General features: G+C 38.0%; 1 protein-coding gene across 1 annotated transcript in view; it reads left to right on the top strand.

Moving 5' to 3' along the window:
- Positions 1-18303, top strand: part of lonp2 (lon peptidase 2, peroxisomal) — a 66465-nt gene extending 48162 nt beyond the window's left edge. Inside the window, exons 12-15 of the mRNA XM_031900823.1 lie at positions 7080-7222; positions 13370-13577; positions 15826-16016; positions 17261-18303. Of these exons, the coding sequence (XP_031756683.1) occupies positions 7080-7222; positions 13370-13577; positions 15826-16016; positions 17261-17482 (764 nt within the window). The 3' untranslated portion in view covers positions 17483-18303. The remainder of the gene's footprint in view (positions 1-7079; positions 7223-13369; positions 13578-15825; positions 16017-17260) is intronic.
- The last annotated feature ends 2441 nt before the right edge of the window (positions 18304-20744 follow it).

Genomic DNA, 20744 nt, shown 5'->3' with positions numbered 1-20744 from the left:
TGTAAGGGGTTCGCATGGAAAATTGCATAATAAATGTGCTGGAATAAGAAACATATATATGAATGATTAGGCCTTTTCATTTTTACCCATTTTATGCATATTTTTCCAATGATTAGGCCTCTACAGTTTTACCTATACTATATGTATTTTCTGCTGAGTAAAACAAGCACAATAGCATTCCCTATGGGAAAACATAATATATACAACTTACTGCTCAATAACCCCGAGCTGATTTATGTATATTTCATTGATTTCTTTTGTGCAAGGGAAAATAAATTAGGCTCCCAGTGCAGAATACATTGTATCCATATGTTCTGCTGACCTTAGGAAAATAAAGTGATACAATAAAATGGTACCTTGCTATACATAAGGTATCTTTTTCCTTTATTAGAAGTCTTCAACCATACCTTCATACCAGTGATTCCTTTTTGAGTTTAACCATATATTAAATGGGTGGTTCACCTTCAGGTTAACTTTAAGTATGTTATAGAATGGTCTGTTCTGATCAGTTTTTCAATTGGTCTTCATTTTTCATTGTTTAAAGTTTTTTTTTAATTATTTGCTTTCCTCTTCAGACTTGGGGGTCACTGACCCCAGCAGCCAAAAAACTATTGTGCTATGTCGCTACAATTTTATCACTATTTTTACATTTTATTATTTATCTTTTTATATAGGCTCCTCTGTTCATACATTTGCCAGAAGTGTTCTTAAAGGAAAAGTAACACTAAAATTTTTTTAAGTAAAAAAGCTATTCTACCCTGCACCAATAACTGCCCTATCCTGCAAACCCCTTAGTATTTTAAATGCTTTAATAGAAAATACCTGCTAAAACTTGGCTTCCTGTCATTTGAACAACGGTGATATGGCGAAGGAAGGAGCAGGCATCAACTATGCGACGATCGATTGATGGAGTCTAGCCTTCTTTCTGTATAGGAAGAAGTGCACTCAGTGCTAGCCTTTTCTGCAGGCAACATGCCTTTAATGGCACCCAATTAAAATTTTTTAACCTGCCCGTTCGACGAGTTGACCGATATCCACAGCCTTTTGCAATATGGGTCACCTCTTTGAGGAGCCATACACGCACCGAATATTGAAACAAGGTTTCATACAATATTATCGGTGTGTGTATAGTCGGCTTTAGAAGTATCAAGATACCACAAAACTTTGTTTTTATGCTGAATATATCAGTGCATGTGTATGGCCCATGACTGGCACTAGTTGACTTGATAAGTTCCATTACCTATAATGAGAAATACTTAATACTTAAAAAGAAGCATTTAAAGTGCCTGCCATTATCTGGACAGTATCTGTATATCTGTATCTGTGAAGAGCTGCAAGAGCTCATTAGATAGATAGGAGCTGGAAATCCTTAATAACTAGCTTACACAAATCCTCTGTCATTAGCACAATCTCCTGTTAGGTGGAGTAGGGAGGACAATTTTTAATATATCAATTAAGATACGCCTTTATTTAGTTTAGAGAGCCAGCTGACTTGTGTGTAACAAAACAAGAGAAGAACCTCACTTGTCCTGTCTATTTGGCAATATTTATAGGGGAGCTTTTGTGATATTAACACACCTCATAGCTTTGTAGTCTAACTTTATAGAAATTGAAGTAGGTGTATACAGAAGACAAAGGCACATGTTTCAAGAGTTAGAATCTGACAACAAACACAAAATGTTAGTGTGATGTACAATTATTTGCAAGTATATAAAGTTAATTATGCACCAACAAATACAGTACCTGGTCCAGACTGGGATTCAAAATAGGCCCTGGCATTTCAAGTACTGGACACAGGGCCCAGTAAATAGTGACTATCTATGGCATCTTACTGCAGTCCTTCTGGCATTTGGCAGAGTTGACAGATTGTAATTAAGGTTAGGCCCACATAAATGGCCCTTATAACGATGTTACAAGGACATAAAACCAGTGCTGTAACTGTAAATTATTCATAATTTAAATAACTTAACCACATATGGGTTATAAAGGTCACCCCAAATCTTATTACGTGGCTTTTAAAAGTATTAAAAAAAAATATGGTATGGGACCTGTTATCCGGAATGCTTGGGACCTGGGGTTTTCTGAATTAGGGATCTAATTCTGCTAAAAATCATTTAAATATTGAATAAACCCAACATGATTGGTTTGCCTCCAATAAGGATTAATTATATCTTAGTTGGATCATGTACAAGGTACTGTTTTATAATTACAGAGAAAAAGGAAATAATTTTTCAAAATTAGAATTATTTGCTTATAATGGAGTCTATGGGAGATGGCCTTTCCGTAATTCGGAACTTTCCGGATAATGGGTTTCCGGATAAAGGATCCCATACCTGTAATATGTACTCTACCAGCCATTGCTCCCACCCCAGCCTCATAGTTTTGAAACCACAGACAGAGTTTTCGCTGCTGTCCAGAGCTGCTAAACATTAGGACTGGTCTAGCAACTTAGCTTTTATTTGACTCCATAATGAACAAGAAAAACAAGATAAAGAAATCCTGGCCTAATCATACCCAAGCTGTAACATTTTAGTTCTGTAAAATAGCAAAACGCTATATCAAAGTAGACCACCCTTTTAAATTAAAGATGAGTTGCAGGAAGTAATGTGCCAGTAAAGCGCAGTTAGTAATCAGTAACACTGGATTTCCGGGAGGCTGAAGGATTAAAACATTTATTCAGCATTAGACTTAATGCATTCTCCACAAATTCTTGTGCCCATCCCTCTGTTAGGGAAGATGTTTTTTTCCCACAGAAGCATGTTTTTCTTTTACCTAAATAGGTAATAAAGTCCATTTGTAAAGGTTAGAGAGCAAATATTGTCTGATGGAGGTTGTTACAAACTCTTATATTCAGTTTCTGCAGGTCTTAGTGATAAACCTTCAGTTGTAACAGTTAGGCACGGCGGCATAATCTTGTTGTTTTCTACCCCCTGGCTTGGAGGGCAATACTTTCTTTGTTTTTTCATTTTTTCTCCATATGGTTAATTGGTCCCACCAAATGGTGCTCACTAAGTAGGTATACAAAGGTACAGATCTATCAAGCAAATGTCTGGTTTGCTTACTCATCTAACACCTGCATTTTACAAGCTGTCAGCAAAACAAATGGACTCCCATTATTCACCTAACAAAAACAAGTTTAAGAAATGGTATGAGTTCAAGAACCAATGCTGGACTCGATATATGAGGAAAAGAGCAAGTGAATTTGCTAGAGAAATTGCTGAAGTCTCAACATTTAACAGTGGACTAAACCACCTGGTACATGTACATAATACTGCCCTAGACCCTGAATAAATAATATATTAATACAATGTACAATGATGCTTGTGTACAATAGCATTTCTCGCCATTGGGGCACCCGGTGACTTGAAACGCGTTAGAAGGGAGATGCTTTGGGACTGAGGTACCTCTGTCTTTTAGTATGGTATAAATTTTGGATACATGTATAATTGTTTTGTGCACCAAATAAATATTTTCATGTGTGATACTGACTATCGTTTATAGTAATAAATAGTGCGAGCATTTAGGATTTTTTGTGCAACTTTTCGTTTTGTAGCATGCAGTGTGTTTCTGATTTCCATAGAGATATTCACAATTTTCTCTCTCCCTGGTAATAGCTTGGGTTTTCAGAAATTGCAAAGTGCACAGTATATTCATAGTTAATTATATATGTTAAATAAATACCGCAAGTACTTTGGCAACCTCGGTGCCTGGCCTCAGTCAGTGCAGCAAAAGTAAAGGGAAGGGCTGGATAAAGCACAATGACAAGAACAGTACACACTTGGTACGACTGATGGTCTGCAACCCATTTAAACACATTTATAGTGAGTTTTGAGAGATGTGCCAGCATGATGGCATATTATCACTGGGAATTAGTTTCCTGTTCTGGCATTGCTAATAATGGTATCAAATTATACCATAATACAGAGTGTGGTCTTTTATATCCCCTTTCCAAATGCATTTTGATTAAAGATTTTCCGATATAGCATACTGCAATGAATTTGAAATACATTTTCTCAGTGAAAGCCTCTAAGCACAATGATTTGGCGATATTTAGCTGCCCCCTTTATGTCCAGGCTGAATCTTCATTGTGGGGCTTGGAGTCATTCATAGATGATTAAATTACTTTTTCAAGCCCACAGCTGTTGTATTGATCAGTGAGGTGATGAGAATACATTTCCTCTGAGTATTTGTGCCCTGGGGGCTTATCAGCACACTGCAGAAATGCTTTCTATTTCTATACATTACTGTAGATCTGTGATATCCCACTGTATAGTGCTAGGGAGCATCAGGAGATTTTACTCTCATTCTCCTGGCTTTTACTGTCCTGTCATTATGTGGATTAGAGCCCAGCCATCATGGGACACTTGCTAAATATGCCTGCTACATTAGTCTGCTTGGAATTAAATTAGCCTGTTTAAAGTCTTTTCCATAGCATCTTTATTAGATTTTACTGATTATCTTAAGTGGTAAAAATTGAAATTAATGGCCCATCTAGATTGGACACGTCAAACTCAAATTACATGGAGGGACAAATTCAGGCGTAACGCTGATAAAGGGCTTTATTACGTAAAAGAGGCACGGCATGTGCAACAGAGAAGAAATATATATATGATTAGCAAACCTTTTTTTCCTTCCTTTATTTTCTTTGTAGGCTACATATAGAATATATATATATATATATATATATATATATAATATGTGACCCAAAATTTAAATAAAACTGCCCCAAAAAATGATTGAAGAACCATTGACTTGATTGTTGAAGAGAACAGGTGATCTAGAACAAGTTGAAGGCTGAGGGCCACAATTAATTTTTAGTTGGAGAAGTGTTGAGACTGCAAAGTGGGAATATTAGGGCTACTTGCTTTCCCAAAATACCAGTATGATATGATTGATCTAGGTTAATATTGTTGTTCTAAAATGTTTAACTATAATGTTATATAAATTAAAAGGACATGTACACTTTATGATCATCATTTATGTTTATAGTGCTAGCAAGTTTTGCAACACTACATTGATTTATATCAGAGCACTTAAAATAATTAAAAAAACAAGGGTTACAGAATAAAAATAGGAACAGAGGGGTCTGCTCTCAAGAGCTTACAATCTAGAGGGTTAAATGTCCGCATACACAGCATTTAATGTATGGTAAAACTTGAATGATTCAGTTTACTAAATTGCTGACTCTGCCTCTTTGACCTTTAAGTCAGCCTTAATGTCACTGTGAGATGTAAATGGAATTAACATTTCTTTTGATTTACACACCCCAGCCCCCCAAACAATACGTGAAATGGGAAAGCATCACTGAAAGAATCAATGATCCAACATGTCACTGCATCTACCCTGCTCCACTTACACGTGATTATTTTCTGTGACACGATGATTGCCTGAATGTGTTTGTGCAACAGCCTCAGTCCTGCTTGGGTTTGGAAGAGACCATGTGCAATGAATGACAAGATATAGTTGGTTACACAATGAAAATATGAAAATATTATTGGCAGAGCATGGTTTTTGCTTTCACTGCTAAGTTACCATTTATTCAGATTCAGAGTAATGGCACAACAATGATTGTTGAGTTGCTCTGATTTTTCCTTCCCTTAATCCAGTGGGAGGAACTGCTGCAGGACATTTCCATGTACACACAAAATATGCACTAGAATGAGCACAATACAAATAAGGGAAAACAGAGTTTATTAATTAAGAACTGCATACACTCACACTGACAAGCAATCATTTTGAAACTGGATAACAGCCAAAAGGTTAGCAAGTTGTAAACAACAATCTGGATAGTTCCCTTTGTTTTTAATGAGAAACACTTGGAAGACGGATCATGGGAGCAACTACAAAAGAGAACACAGGCAGTTTAAAAAAGTCTTTGTTGACTTCTGCCAGTCATAAACAGTCTATGTACTTATGTGAAAATGTAATACAAGAAATTTACTTAATATAACTAGTTACTAAATTATGTAGCAGTTCCAAAATAATCAAGTTACTCTTTACCAACCCTTTCTCAGCAATCCGTCCCTCTACACATAGGCTTTGTGTAGGAGTCAGTTACTGAATGACTTCACAAATTCATTGTCTGGTAAAAGGGAGCACACACCAATGTATTTGACTGAACTGGCAATGAAAATCTGAGTTCAAAGCTTTAGTTGGCAATGGATGTTTTGGCACCTAGTTCTGCCCTTAGGCTCCTACGGACGCCCCTACGGAACTGCCGCCACCAATCTTTTTTTTATTTTCAGTTATGTTGGCTTGATTTTATTACAGCTTGTGCCAGAGAGGAGACTCTTTTTAACATTAAAAATTTGTGTTAAAGTATCCAAAAGTTCTGGGTAGCAAACAGCCAAATGAGTGAGTGTCAGCAACAATCACTGACAAGAAAATGCTTCATTTTTCTGTTATTGATTTAAAGCCTAAAAGCACTAATACGGATGATACTTTGATGCATGAATGATGAAGCACCCAATGGTGCGAAACGCGTTAGGAGAGTGGGTACCATGAGGCACTGGGATGTACCTTTCCATTATTTGGTATAGTATGTTTTGTTTTTTGATTTTTTGTGTTTAAATTCTGAGCCAATAAATGGTTGTTTATTTCACTGAACATTGTGTTAAATTAATTGTATGTTGTTCCAGGACCTTTCAGTGTGATATAACTTAGGTTCTCTTTCTCAATCTATTTCCTTATTGTTTGGAGAATTAAAGTAATAGCATGTTATATATGAGTGAATTTTGTTGGTGGCTAGCCGGTGCTTGTGACAGTTTGAATTTGCTCATGAATCCAATTCATTATTTGTTTAGAGGAAATTGTTTTGATGAAAGGATATTCATTCCTAACAATAAAATTGCCCTATCGTATTTGGACACAAGCTGTAATAGACTGTCTTATCGCTGGTATATAAATATACATTAGAGAGAGGCTTTCATGAGGTCATTGAAATGCCCCTGACAGTCTCTTATCTTTCTAGTTCATTACAAAAGCAGAATCTTGACTCAAGTAGCAACCCATTCCCAATTAATGTATCGCTGACATTGTAAATTCTCTGTCTGATGGCTTGTCTGATATTCTTATCACAGAACGCAAAGAGAGCATCCCAGAAGGTTCCAAATCTGGAACAATTCACGACACAGCAGACTTTGCCCTGCCTCCTGAAATGCCAATTCTTATTGACCGCCATGCACTGAAAGATATCCTTGGTCCTCCTATGTATGATATTGAGGTAAGGTTCCTTTTGTTTCCCTAGGTTACGTGCTTCCATCTGAACAAAGACTTTTTTCCTACATCCAACATACTGATCATGTTGGACATGATCATAATGCTTATTAATACTTGGAATTTGGTGTTAAGTCTTTATTGCAGATGTCCATGTTCAATTGCACGATAGCCATGCTTTTAGTGCTGCCCTTCCACTCCAGTCTCTGCTCTAACTGCAAACCTGATATGAGTAGCTCAAACTTTCTTCGCTATTACTGACTGTTCCTGTGGCCCACTCATGTCTCCCTCTCAGCAAAAAATGTTTCACAAAATATTAAGGGTGGGGGGTGACAAAATGCAGTCAAAATATTCCTTTGCTTTTACTCCAACTCTCTTTCAATTTTTTCCTGTATGATATGCCCCCACACAATGACATTAGTTTTTGTGACGCATAAATGTTGACTAAACACAGTGGTTAAGAAACTTAATAAAAGGAGAAAATTGCCTGTGCCAAAGTGATCTTTGAAAGAGGTTTCACCAGTTTGCATGCTAAGCAACTACATTATACATTTATTTTAACATATCTCTTTGTTGATCTACTAGTGAAATGAATGTCTTTGTTGCTGGTCTCTGCTACAGAGGTAGAGTGAGTACTAGTTATATATTAACTGCCTACTCCCTGTGAAATGACAACTATCCTGCTATCTATTCCTACAACATATCACATAGAGTAGGCTACATAGCCATTAAGAACTAGGCTAAAGGTGGCCATACACATTCAGTTTTTAGCCAATAATTCAAAGACCACACCAGTCTGAAAATTGTACAAAACTACATTTTGTATGATAATATTGGTGTGTGTATGATCAGCTTAAGACTGGTTACCATCACCCATATACTATTGTGATATAAGTGTCTCAGAGTCAACACAAAATGTCTAAAACTACCAATATTGAAATTCTGAGAATTTCTAAGCCTAGAAGCAGAGCGTGGTGTGAAGTTTTGCTTAGCAGATGGAAAGGAAACTTATTGTTGTGACAAAGAAATGCCTGGAGGCAAGAGCCATGGAAGGGGCCGCTTTGGCTGTGATAGAGAACAAGAGCAAGAGAGAATGGCTGCCCAACACTAACAAAGGAGCAGCTGGATGATGAACTGGGTAAATGTATGTCCAAGCAAAGGGAGATTTTGATAAAGAGCTAGAAAACCTACTGGGACAAGAACATGGACTGACCAAAAAGTAGCCACCAAGCACAATAGTGCTAACAAAGGGACAGGTGAATGACAAAATGAATAATGATGGGCAGGAGTGGCAAGCTTGATAAAAAGCCTGAGTAATACGACGAAAGTTCCTTCTGTGACATACAAAAGCATTTATTATAATCTATTAAAGCAGTCAAACTAAAGAATTAGGGCAGAATCTATGCACAAATATACTTATCTAAACCTAAAAATTAATACTGTACTTCTACAATGACTGTATAATGTCTTAACCTGTTTTTTTGAAAATAAATAAAAATATAGTTAAAAAAAAAAAAAAGAATTAGGGCAGAAATATTGTACCTTGTGTTTTGTGCTTCTCTACCAGCCCAAGGCAACCACAGCCCTTTAGCAGGGGAGATCTGCGATCCTTAAGATGCCTCAGTAGCTCCCCATCTTTTTTTCTGCTGATACGCTGCACATGCTACATGAATACATTACTCTCTTGTCTGTTATTTCAACCTACAATGCATACTCCAGTCTTAAAAGAGAAGTGTAGTTTATGTCCAGTAAGTGATACCTTGCCATGTTGCTGGAATAGTCTTGACTTCAGACTAGTGTGAGAGGAAAGCTTTCCCTTTTATCCCAATACTTGGTGAATTTGGCACTACCATTCTGAGGAGCTTTCCAAAGCCACATCAGATCATGTTTAGCCAAGGTTTCTCTCCACAGAGGGACAGTGACCCCACCAGCAAAGTATAGCAATGTTCACCAGTTCAACTAAAAATTTAAATCAGTATGATGTAGAGAGACTATTTGCAACATACCTTGATTCTTGTTCTTTAAGGATTTTGAACTATTTAATTTCAATTGAATCTGGCATTTGCTTTCTAGGGACTGACTTACTCTAGGAACCAATTTGTTGTTAAAAATGCAGACTTAAAAATAAAAATGGTTATCTACTTTGAAACAATTTGTATTAAGTATCCATACTTGAAGGGTTTCAAACCTGTATAGATTATTACTGGACATACATTCAAAGGGCCCACTATCATATACTCAAGCATGGAATAAAGATCTTAACATTACTGTTACCAGTGAAATCTGGTCCTAGATATGGAAAACCACTCAAGCTGTTCCCAAAATACTCCATTACTAGAAACCACATACAAAGTCCTTATGCGTTGTTATATGGTTCCCTCCCGCCTGCATGAAATAAACCCCCAACTTAGCAAAGGCAATGCGGCCAAACTGGCTCAGTGATGCATACCTGGTGGGACTGCCCAAATGTCCAAAGATTCTGGTCCAGAATTTATAATATTATATACTCAGTAACACAAATAAATTTGAGGAAAGACTCTTAGAACACTTTTTTGAATGCTAAAATACCAAATGCCAATAGTCACACAAGATCATTAATAACTTTTATCTTCTCGGAAGCCAAAATAACCATGCCAAATTTTGGAAATCAAACCAAATTCCCATGTCCCACTTTAAAAATAAAATAAACTGGATTATGGTTAATGAAAGGCTAACTAGTGTACCTACAGATAAGTACAATAAATTCATGAAGGTATGGGAACCCTGGTATATTTATTCTTTCTAACCCACAGCCACCAATCAGCGATTGTCTTTAATCAGCCAGCTGTAGGTAGAACAATGAATTGGTTGTCATGAGTTACTGCCCATGGGCAAATATGCTCAGTTTTGATAAATAACCCATTACGTATGAATTTTCTGGGTATTTCTCGAAAGGGTAGAATGTTTGAAGCAGCCCTAGTGCAATGCAGGAAATCTGCATGAACTGCAGAACATTCCAGGGGCTTAGTGTATTGGATCATGTCGAGCTTTGAATTCTGAGGTTATAAATAAAAGGCAAATGCAAAATATGATTTCATTAGATTGGTAGGCTTACTTTGAAATTGGCTTATATTGCCCATCTCATTACAACTCTGCAAAGCCTGGTCAGGAGGCTACAATTCAGACTTGATAAAAAAAAAAGAGCTATTAAAACAAATACCATCCATGTGCTACAATACAAATTACCCCCCTATATATCCAGAGATACAGAACAGCCCATTATTACCCAGCACTTCCCTGTGTATAGCTGCAAAGGAAGAGAAAAGCTAAAATTACATTGGTAACCTGTTAAATGGAAGAAAGAAAAGCTTATACAGAGTGTAGCTGCTCACTGAGCTCCAGGTTATTGATCCAATATGAAATCTGATTGCCTTGTTGGTATTTGTGGTTCCCTTCTATCTCTGCTCATTGCTCAGTGGCCTTTCTCTTGGTTATTAAGATCCTTGTTTTTCACCCTCAGCAACTAGCTCTCATCTGGGCCATGATTGGAACATAATATTTGCTGACTTGTAGAAGAACAAAACAAGATGGTTAGGGAATGCTGCTAATGAATCCAAGTCACAATAGAAACAACCTGATGCTAGGAGAACAGGTAGTGTAATGGGAAACTCAGTCTTAAAGGGCAGCACTTGGTTGATGACAACCAGCATATAAAGCTTGTGCGACATCAAAGGGGCTAAACTGTACTGACGATGGAAACTTTGTGGCTAGATGCAAGAGAAAGTAATCAATAAGAGTGCACCGTGAACTTGACCTTGGGATGGGACTGTGATCCAAGAAAGAACATAAAAGGTACTGGGGCCGGTTGTGACCTTTTAGAAGCTTTGTTTTGCAATTGAAAGACTTATTTTCTGTCCCTTTCTGCACTGCTGAGTCTGTCTTTTGAAACAATGTAGCAGAAGTCAGCCTTGCCTTTTTCTTCACAGGCCTTTTAATCAGCTGGCTTCTGTTACATTGTTTAAAAGTCAGAACCACCCAATAGAATGGGACAGACATATACTGCTTTCAACAGCAGTTATAACTACAAATAACTTTTTTATACACACTTGCATATAGTTCACAATATAAATCTATAAGATTCTAAAACAGAACCATGCTATCTTAAAAAATGATCCCAAAAACTATACTATGCTCAAGAAAGGAGTTTGATTTGTAGCATAAATAAGACCAACTTTAGACAACATTAGCCAATAAACCAAAACCCCACTTGGCTCACTAACCATGGAAACTATAGGGGCAGCTCAGACAGCTGTGTCACCTGCTAATAACTATATAACAATGCAAAAATGTATCTCTATTTTTAATGTCTAATAACATAAATGATATGTAAACTGGGCTATAAAAAATGCAATATAAATACATATGTGCGAATATTGCAATAAACAGTATGTAGGTCAGACAAACCACCCTCTTAAAAGTAGGATAAGGGAGCATATAACAGGAATCACAGACACCAGATCTGATCTGAATAGACTACCGTGGCCTGGCATTTTAAAAAATGCAGTAAGGAAATATGGATGGGGGAATATATACAGAAAGGAAACTAGATGGAATTTCACCCTTGTCACAAGGAAACCACAGGGTCTCTGCTTCACTACACTTGTTTTTTTATTGAATCATATTTAGGATTAGATTTCAGTGTTTCTTTTGTGTAATTTGTATTCTGCTTAAAAGTTCAGTTGTACATGGACCCAGTATTTATAAAGTATTTCCCCTCCCCCTCTGCCTACTATAAGACAGTTATCTGTAGCCTACAAGTAAGTGCCTTGTGTAGGAATGAAACGCTGCACTCACTCAGGTATTTTTGTGGGTCTATACCGACCTGAGGCTGCCCTTTCGGATGGCCCTTCCCTTGCACCCTTACCTTACTTTTCCAAGCATTGCAGAATTGAGATGGGGGCTGCATCGCTAATGCTGAGAGTGAAATTGCACACTCTGCACTAGCAGAGCGGAAATTCCGATTTAAGCACCAGGTTCCCAACAAGTTGCCTTTTTCACAGGGCCCTCAGCTCTCTTCTTTTAGGCTCCCGTAGCCTTTCACACCATAGTAACAGCCAGAACCATATCTCTCATTCAGAAACATGAGAGGGCCCATAGGTGGGGGAGCACACCACTTTATAGGCAATGGCAGAACTGACCTCAGCTACTACTTAATTACTTGGCTAAGAGGGAAAATTAACCCTTTTTTCCCACTAGGCCCCCTTCTGCAGCCCACATAAATGCATATTTTTGCAACAGACAGGTGTGTTTAGAAAGCACTTTGTCACACTAGCTAGATTAACATACCTGCTTGGTGGTGCTGATGTTTGCACAGACCTTTACTACTAAATGAATGTGCTAGCCCTGGGCTCATACCTAAACATAATCCCTAAGTCTTTGGTAAATGATTGGTTTGCCATTAAAATACATGTTGGGCAGCACTTATTAAATGCTGTTTTCTTCAAAGTAGTGTTCTAATCTTGGATTTAGTTTTGCATTACAACCATTCACGCACTGGCCCTTGTATTTCTGGCTGCAGTAGACTCTTCAGACAGTGTAGGCCATGGTTGTTCGTTAATAATCATCCTGTGGCAGTTGCATGGGGTGTTTATGTTTATTTTAGTGTCAGGTTTATTTTAAAAGCATTCATTCAAAAGCAGTTGTTCCTTAGCTGGCGGAGCTCTCTGATAAGCCAGTAATACAAATTAGGGATGCTCCAAATCCCTAACACTGTGAAAAATAAGGCTGAATCCAAACCCTAACTGAATATGCCAGTTAGGGCAAGGAAGGATTAAAGAGAACCACCGCTCAGTGCATGGTGAAAATTTTTCAGCTCAGTGTGACAAAAAGTCATGTGATTTTAAAGAATTGGATTTAGTTCAGCCAGGCACTTGGATTTGATCAAATCCTACTGAAAAAGGCTGAATCCTGGATGATTCCCTGACTCAGTGCATCCCTAGTACAAATGGTATATGTCTGGAAATAAAACTCCCTTGACATTGGGAGGTTTATATATTTTTGTCCTATATCAAATATCGAAAATATTGTCAAACAGGTGTCTGTGACTGATGTAGAAATAATAGAGTCCTTGATTTCACATGCATGTACACTAACCATACCTTTCAATATGCTTTAGGTGTTTGGGCGATTGAATCAGCCTGGTGTAGCCATTGGCTTGGCCTGGACCCCACTGGGTGGGGAGATCATGTTTGTGGAGGCCAGCCGGATGGATGGAGAAGGCCAGCTAACTCTGACTGGGCAGCTGGGAGATGTTATGAAGGAATCGGCACATCTAGCAATTAGTTGGCTTCGTAGCCATGCAAAAAAATATCAGCTCACAAATGGTATGAACAGGACATGTCTGCCACAATCCAATAGCAGCAATATCATTTTAATGAAGAATTTTATATTAGGGTATCCTGTAATATAACAATAAGAAATATTAGGTGTTAAGGTTTTATGAACACAAAAGAGGAGTAGGAAACCTTGAATACTAGGGATGATCCCCATGCTTTGTTCAGATACAGATACATTAATAGTGCAAGTTAGCACTGTGGTATTTGTTGATAGTATTTTTTTAGGATTAGTTTATTAGGACAGAATGGTTAACTACACATGGGGCAAATTAATCAAAATGTGAGTTTAGAGCTTATTACATAAAAACTAACCTACGTACTATTCATTCCTATTCACCCATTGATAAATACGCTTCTAAAAATTCCACAGGAATAAAACTCAATAAGTCAGACTTACAATACTGTCCAATTCCACCATGCATTTGCAGCACAATTTCTCTTTTTGGAGGTGACCTATAGTATCCCTCCAGTAGAATACTCCTACATGATCCAGTATCGGACAAAATAATATCTAAACTTTACCAGACACTTATAGCCATGGGCCCCTCACCTTTTGTCAAAGCCCAGCACCACTGGCAAGGATTCCTCCCAGCCCTGGATACCGAAGGTCTGTTCCCCAGAGACCTGTTTATTAGGCCTAGTGGAGCATTTAGTACCCTTGACCATGGCTAGATCACTCATAAGAGTAACTTTGTAATATTCCAAGAAATTGTAGTAATGAACTGGATGGGTAACAATGCCCCGGCAGTTACTTAGTGGGTTAACTTAATTAATAAAGTCCTCCCCCTATCAAATGAATATATCTGGCCCGAGGATGCCCAGATAAATTTGATAGGATATGGAGTCCATGGCTAAATATCAACCTGATCGAGCTTCCTGATTCTGGACATTAACAATCGCTGGCTAGATTAATTTTGTACCTGTACAATACATGCACTGTTGTACAGCAAGTATAATAAGTATTGAACATGTCAATTTTTTTCTCACTGAATATATTTCCAATGGGACTATTGATATGAAATTTACACCAGATGTCTGTAACAACCTAAGTAATCAACACATACAAAGAAATCAAAACAAAGAAGTCTTTAGATTATGTGTAATAAAGTATCTGTACAACATTTGGACAAGCCTATGAAATTCTAGGAGTATATAGTATGGGTCACATGAGACCAAGACACTCTGGATTAAATTTCACGCACCATGTTTGGAGGAGAAATGGCAATGCACATCACCCCAAAACACCATAACAACAGTGAAGTTTGGAGGTGGGAACATCATGGTTTGGGGCAGTTTTCCAGCATATGGTACTGGCAGACTTCATATAATTGAAGGAAGGATAAATGGAGAAATGTACCAGGACATTCTTGATAAGAATCTGCTGCCATCTCCCAGGATGAAACGAGGGTGGACATTTCAGCAAGACAATGACCCCAAACACACAGCCAAGGAAATTCTCGGTTTCAGAGAAAGAAAATAAAGCTGCTAGAATGGCCCAGTCAATCACCCGACTTGAATCCAATTAAAAATCCATGGAAAGAACTGAAGATTAGAATTCATAGAAGACAGTTTGTGTGGAAGAATGGGCCAAAATCCCACCTGAGCAATGCATGTGGCTAGTTTCTCCATACAGGAGGTGCCTAGAAGCTGTCATTGCCAACAAAGGCTTTTCTACTAAGTATTAAATCCATTTCAGTAAGTGTGTTCAATACTTATTCCCTGTGTGATTCCACTTTACTACACATAACTTAATTTATGGACTTATTTGTTTTGATTTCTTTGTATGTGTCAGTTACTTACCAACATCTGGTGTAAATTTCATGTCAATAGCCCCATTAGAAATATATTTACTGAGAAAAATGTTGACCTATTCAATACTTATTTTCCCCACTGTATGTATGTAAGATACAGTGTAAGATGGCTGTACTGTGTATCTGATGGCTACTTATCTCTCCCTGAACTGTATTTTGGAGACACCACACACTAATGATTGTGAATCACACTTTGTAGTATGTTCTTTTTCTGTAAAATAAAATAAAGGCTTAAAATAAATCCCATAGGAATAAATAGAATGTGGGTGAGTTTTTATGTATTAAGCTTTAAACTCTGCCCCCTAGTGTGCTTTATACTCGGTCAGGTTATCCTCTAATCCCTGTGGGACAAAGGGTGGTATCGTAGCCATTTAGGATGTGTTCTGAGCTCCTATTCCATTGTTACCTTTTCCTCTTCCCTCTAGCATCTGGAAGTTTTGATCTCCTTGACAACACCGACATCCATCTCCACTTCCCAGCTGGAGCAGTCACAAAAGATGGACCATCTGCTGGTGTTGCCATAGTAACCTGCCTTGCTTCACTGTTCAGCGGCAGGCTGGTGTGTTCTGATGTAGCCATGACTGGGGAGATCACATTAAGAGGTCTTGTTCTTCCTGTAAGTGTCACAAACGTAAGGTAACGTTTTATGCTAAAAGCACAAGAAACAGTATGAATAGATGTTTAAAAATGGAATCACATATTTTAAACTCTTCTGGAGGTTTTGTGGCAAGGGTTCTATGGAACTTTTCCAGAAACTGTTGTACTAACAGAAAAACCACAGATAAAGGTTTTGTATGCAAGTAAGAACATCATAGGCTACATATTAATAATATGTGTAAAATATTTTTGAAACTTAGTGATATCATTGGCTGTAAACGGCTCTTTGTGAGGTCACTTGTGTCACATGACTTGTATCATAATCAATATGATACCCAAGAAGGTATTGGGGGTGAAAATGGTTGCTATAATTGTAAAAAAAAAAAGTGTTAGTTTTAGTATGTTATAGTAAACTTATTCAGTTGGTCTTTATTTTTTATATTATTCAGTTCTTAAATAATATCTTTTAAACTTTAAAATGGGGTTAGTGACCCCTATTGCTCTGTCAGGCTACAATAATATAATTATATTGTTTCTTTTACTTATCTCTTTTTTTCATGCCCTCTCCTAATTATCTTCTAGTCTTTTATTTGAATTTCTGCCTGGTTGCTGGGGTAACTTGGACCTAGTGACCGGATAGCGCTCCTGAAATGACAAACTGGAGAGCTGCTGAACAAAAAGCTAAATATTTCTACAACCACAAAAAGAAATTATTTTAGAAATGGTACAAAATGTTTGATTTTATTCAGAAAGTATCTTATTTCCATGAGAGGAAGCTTAAATATTTAGTTTTTATTTTTACAGTCGTTTTCCTGTAAATAAACACTATCATAAAGAGATGTAACAAACTCCCAGGGTATTTCTCTGCATTTAATTAATTTCCCCAACCACGTGATGCCAAGAGGGATCATTCTGAACAGAACGCAGTCGTTGCCCAGTGAATCTGTGCCAATTTGAAGCATTCATGGTAGATTTGCTGTTCTTTACTTGCATCCATTGGAAAGCATAGATAATCTGTCCTATTTGCAGAATGTGACATCTGGAATAAAAATACTTACTGCTCAGAAATAGATGAGCAACAGAGAGACCAACTGTGTGCCAAGCAGAGGGCACTTCTCACCAAAGGCAGCTGTTGCAGTAGGAGAAACCTCCATGTCTGCTACTGATCTACAAATTTGCTTAGTGTTAAGATAAAAGATTTAGATACAGGATTGGAGAGAAGGTGCAAAACTCATCATTACTGAAATATTTTGTTTTTCTCAGGTCGGAGGAATAAAAGATAAGGTGTTAGCAGCTCACAGAGCAGGACTGAAACGGGTCATCCTCCCCAAGAGAAACGAGACTGATCTGGAAGAGATTCCCCTTAATGTGAGACAGGATCTAGAATTTGTACTTGCAGGATCTTTAGATGAAGTCCTTAATGCTGCTTTTGATGGTGGATTTTCACTCAAGACCACCCCTGACCTTCTGAACAGTAAACTGTGACCTGAGTGGAGCATGTTTGCTCAGTCTAAAAGAGAAAACAATCCTTGCCATTGCAGTCCCATCAGCAGGCTGATTAAGTGGATTGGTAGGCCCCATGTATGAATGCCAAAATGGCTCTTACATCCGGGTACTGACCTGAGATTACACTCATGGGTGGACCATATTTAGGCTCAGCTCTGTGCTCTAGTTTTATGCCTGTAGCAGCTGCTGACTGTAATGATAAGGATACATGTAGTTTAGCACAACATGGGATATATCCATGTCCTTAGTCTGCTATCAGCAGCTTCAGTTACTTGTCAGCCTTAATCTATATGTCTTTGTCCTTAACACTGCAAAATGATCTCTATAAAATTGGCTGTACATTGTGGGGAAATAGAGCTTATTAAGGAGAGCTTGACATAGGTTAGATGTTCTAATTGGGTAGTAGATTGCAATTTTGAGTTATTTGGAAATTAACACATTATTAGGAAACCCTGTGCAGGTACTGTAGTGTACGTATCTACCTTTTCCCATATTCCACCCCAGTTTTTTTGGCCAACTAGCTGTACCCCGAAATGTGTTCCTTTTCTCTAGCTGTAAATTGGGTTCCTCCTATTGTTTCCCAGTTTGTAGTCAGCACTAACACTTTTCAGAATAAGTCTCAAACTCAAAGGTGAACATGGAATTCTGGGAGAAATAATATGCACCTGGATGTCACAGATGGATACAATGTAATTTTAACACATGCAGGCAAAATGCATCAGTATACAAATGTGCAGTTGAATAACAATTGATAATTATTTAATTTTGCTATTTAATAAAAAAAAATGTATATATATACAGATGTTGGCTGGCTGTTCTTACAATGTAATGTGTACCTTAGAGCACAGCACCTCAAGAAAGGCTGCAAAATGCACTTTATTTTAACAAGAGAAAGTAGCTCTGTTTGTTAGTGGGTTGCTATCTGAATTTCTCAGTGTTATAAGATATAAAAATATATATAGGTGAACAACTGGCAGTATTTAGTGTCAAATATAGTACTATTGAACTACTTTGCAACAGCATAAAAAATGCCTTATTCCTGAATTCAATGGGGAGAGGACCTAAATGATTTTGCTGTGGGGCCCTGTGGTTTCTTGTTACAACACTGGCCTTGCCTTTAGATCCCAGCCAGGGCACTATCTGCAGTATTATCCCTGTGTTTGTGTGGGTTTCCCCTGGGTACTCCAGTTTCCTCCTACAGTCTAGGCACAGGCAGGTTAACTGGCTCAGATAAAACTGATCATAGGGACCTTAGATTGTAAACTCCTCTGGGGGATTGATGTGAATGATGTAAAATCTCAGTAAAGTGTAATAGGCAATGTCAGAGTTCTATAAATAAGGGATTATAATGATCCTGCTCCCTGGCCTGTGTGCAGAATACACGAGTAGTCTCTCACCCTTCACAGCCAGTTCTAAGCTCTCTGAGGCAGATTTATAAAAACATTTTAAAGCAAAGGCTCACAGGGAATAGAAACATGCCAAAAATGTTGTGTATTCTGTTTTTTGTTTTTTTTACACTGAAATTGCCTGTCTTTAACCCACACAGATTGTGGGTCTTTTATCTACATCCTGTTTGGGGAGCTTAAACAATAGCAGAGCATATGCTCAGATGGAAAAAGTCCATACCACGAAGGTTCCCCTTTAGGTAAAGTTTGGCTTCCTCAGTTCAAAACTTTTCAGTGGAGCTTAAACTATGCTTTTTGGTCCAGCATTCTCAGACCTGTTCATAACAAGGGTATAGACACATAGAAACAGTTTAACCCTGCTAGACTATCAATACATTAAGCAAACCCGTACCCCAGATCTTACCCTACCTGGCTGGGCTGCCGCGACTTGTGCCCCCGAGCCGCAGAGTTTCAGAAACCTTGTTGTGATGCATTTCACTTGTCCTTAAATTGTATTGCTCCCCTTTATTTCTGATGAATTAAATAACTTCCTTCTTAGAGAATATATTAACCTACATGAAGAATCTTTCTTTGCAAGAAGCAATTAATTGAAGACCAAAGAATTTGAAAATCTTTTATGGAAAATTGGGTCAGTTTATGTGGACTTACCACAGGCTAAAGAGAGGCAATTAGTACATAATTAAGGAAACACTTAACACCCCTCTTTTCTCGTTTTTATTTACTTGTTACAAATTGCAATATTTCCATGGCCATCTCCAACACAAAATCACCTTGATATCTATATTGATGTTTTGCTTTATTTGGAAATGTAATAAACCTAATATGTGTTGCTTGTTATGGCAGTGGTCACTCTATAGCCCTTCTTACCACTCTAGCACTTCTTACCACTCTATAGCACTTCTTGCTGAAATAAGCAAGGCCTTCCCTTAAAAACACAACAAAAAAAAACATTGTCTGGATGGCAGTAAATGTTGCTCCAAAACCTGTATATATTATTCAGCATAAATGGTGCCTTCCCAGATGTGTAAGCAATCCATGCCATGCACACTCATGCCCCATCCTGTACCATTACTTTTGATAAGGAGGATGGCCCTTCTCTTTAGCCTGGAGGACACAGCAGCCATGATTTTACCTCATGTCTACCTTAAAGGAGAACTAACCCCCACCCCTCAGATATAAAAGCCCCCTTCAATGCCCTGCATTGACCCCCCCTCACCTCTCCCTTCTCACATAGCGTATAACTTTGAAAAGTGGCCTTATAGAACAACCCAGGCTAAAAAAGAAGAGCAGTGCAGCAGCATACCTGGGTGCCATCTTCTGTTCATTAGCAAATGTTTGGGTCTCACTGCCAGCACGGACCCTGCTTGAGCATGCGCAGTTGGGACTGATTCACAGCTAGCAACTCAATTTTTTTTTATTTAAATATGCTGCACTGTAGCAATTGGGCTGATATTTGTGTTACAATAGGACAGCAAGAGTAAGGGGGGGGGGGGCTGTAGTGGTCTATAGCAAACAGCATAGTTATTCCAGTGGAAAGCAAGGGCTGTTAAATGAACACTGCTCAAAAAAATAAAGGGAACCCTTAAACAAGACAATGTAACTCCAAGTCAATCACACTTCTGTGAAATCAAACTGTCCACTTAAGTAGCAACACTGATTGACAATCAATTTCACGTGCTGTTGTGCAAATGGAATAGACAACAGGTGGAAATTATAGGCAATTAGCAAGACATCCCCAATAAAGGAGTGGTTCTGCAGGTGGTGACCACAGACCACTTCTCAGTTCCTATGCTTTCTGGCTGATGTTTTGGTCACTTTTGAATGCTGGCGGTGCT

The sequence above is a fragment of the Xenopus tropicalis genome, chromosome 4, assembly GCF_000004195.4.
Source record: "Xenopus tropicalis strain Nigerian chromosome 4, UCB_Xtro_10.0, whole genome shotgun sequence".
Classification (NCBI taxonomy): domain Eukaryota; kingdom Metazoa; phylum Chordata; class Amphibia; order Anura; family Pipidae; genus Xenopus; species Xenopus tropicalis.
This window is presented reverse-complemented; position numbering and strand designations above follow the sequence as displayed.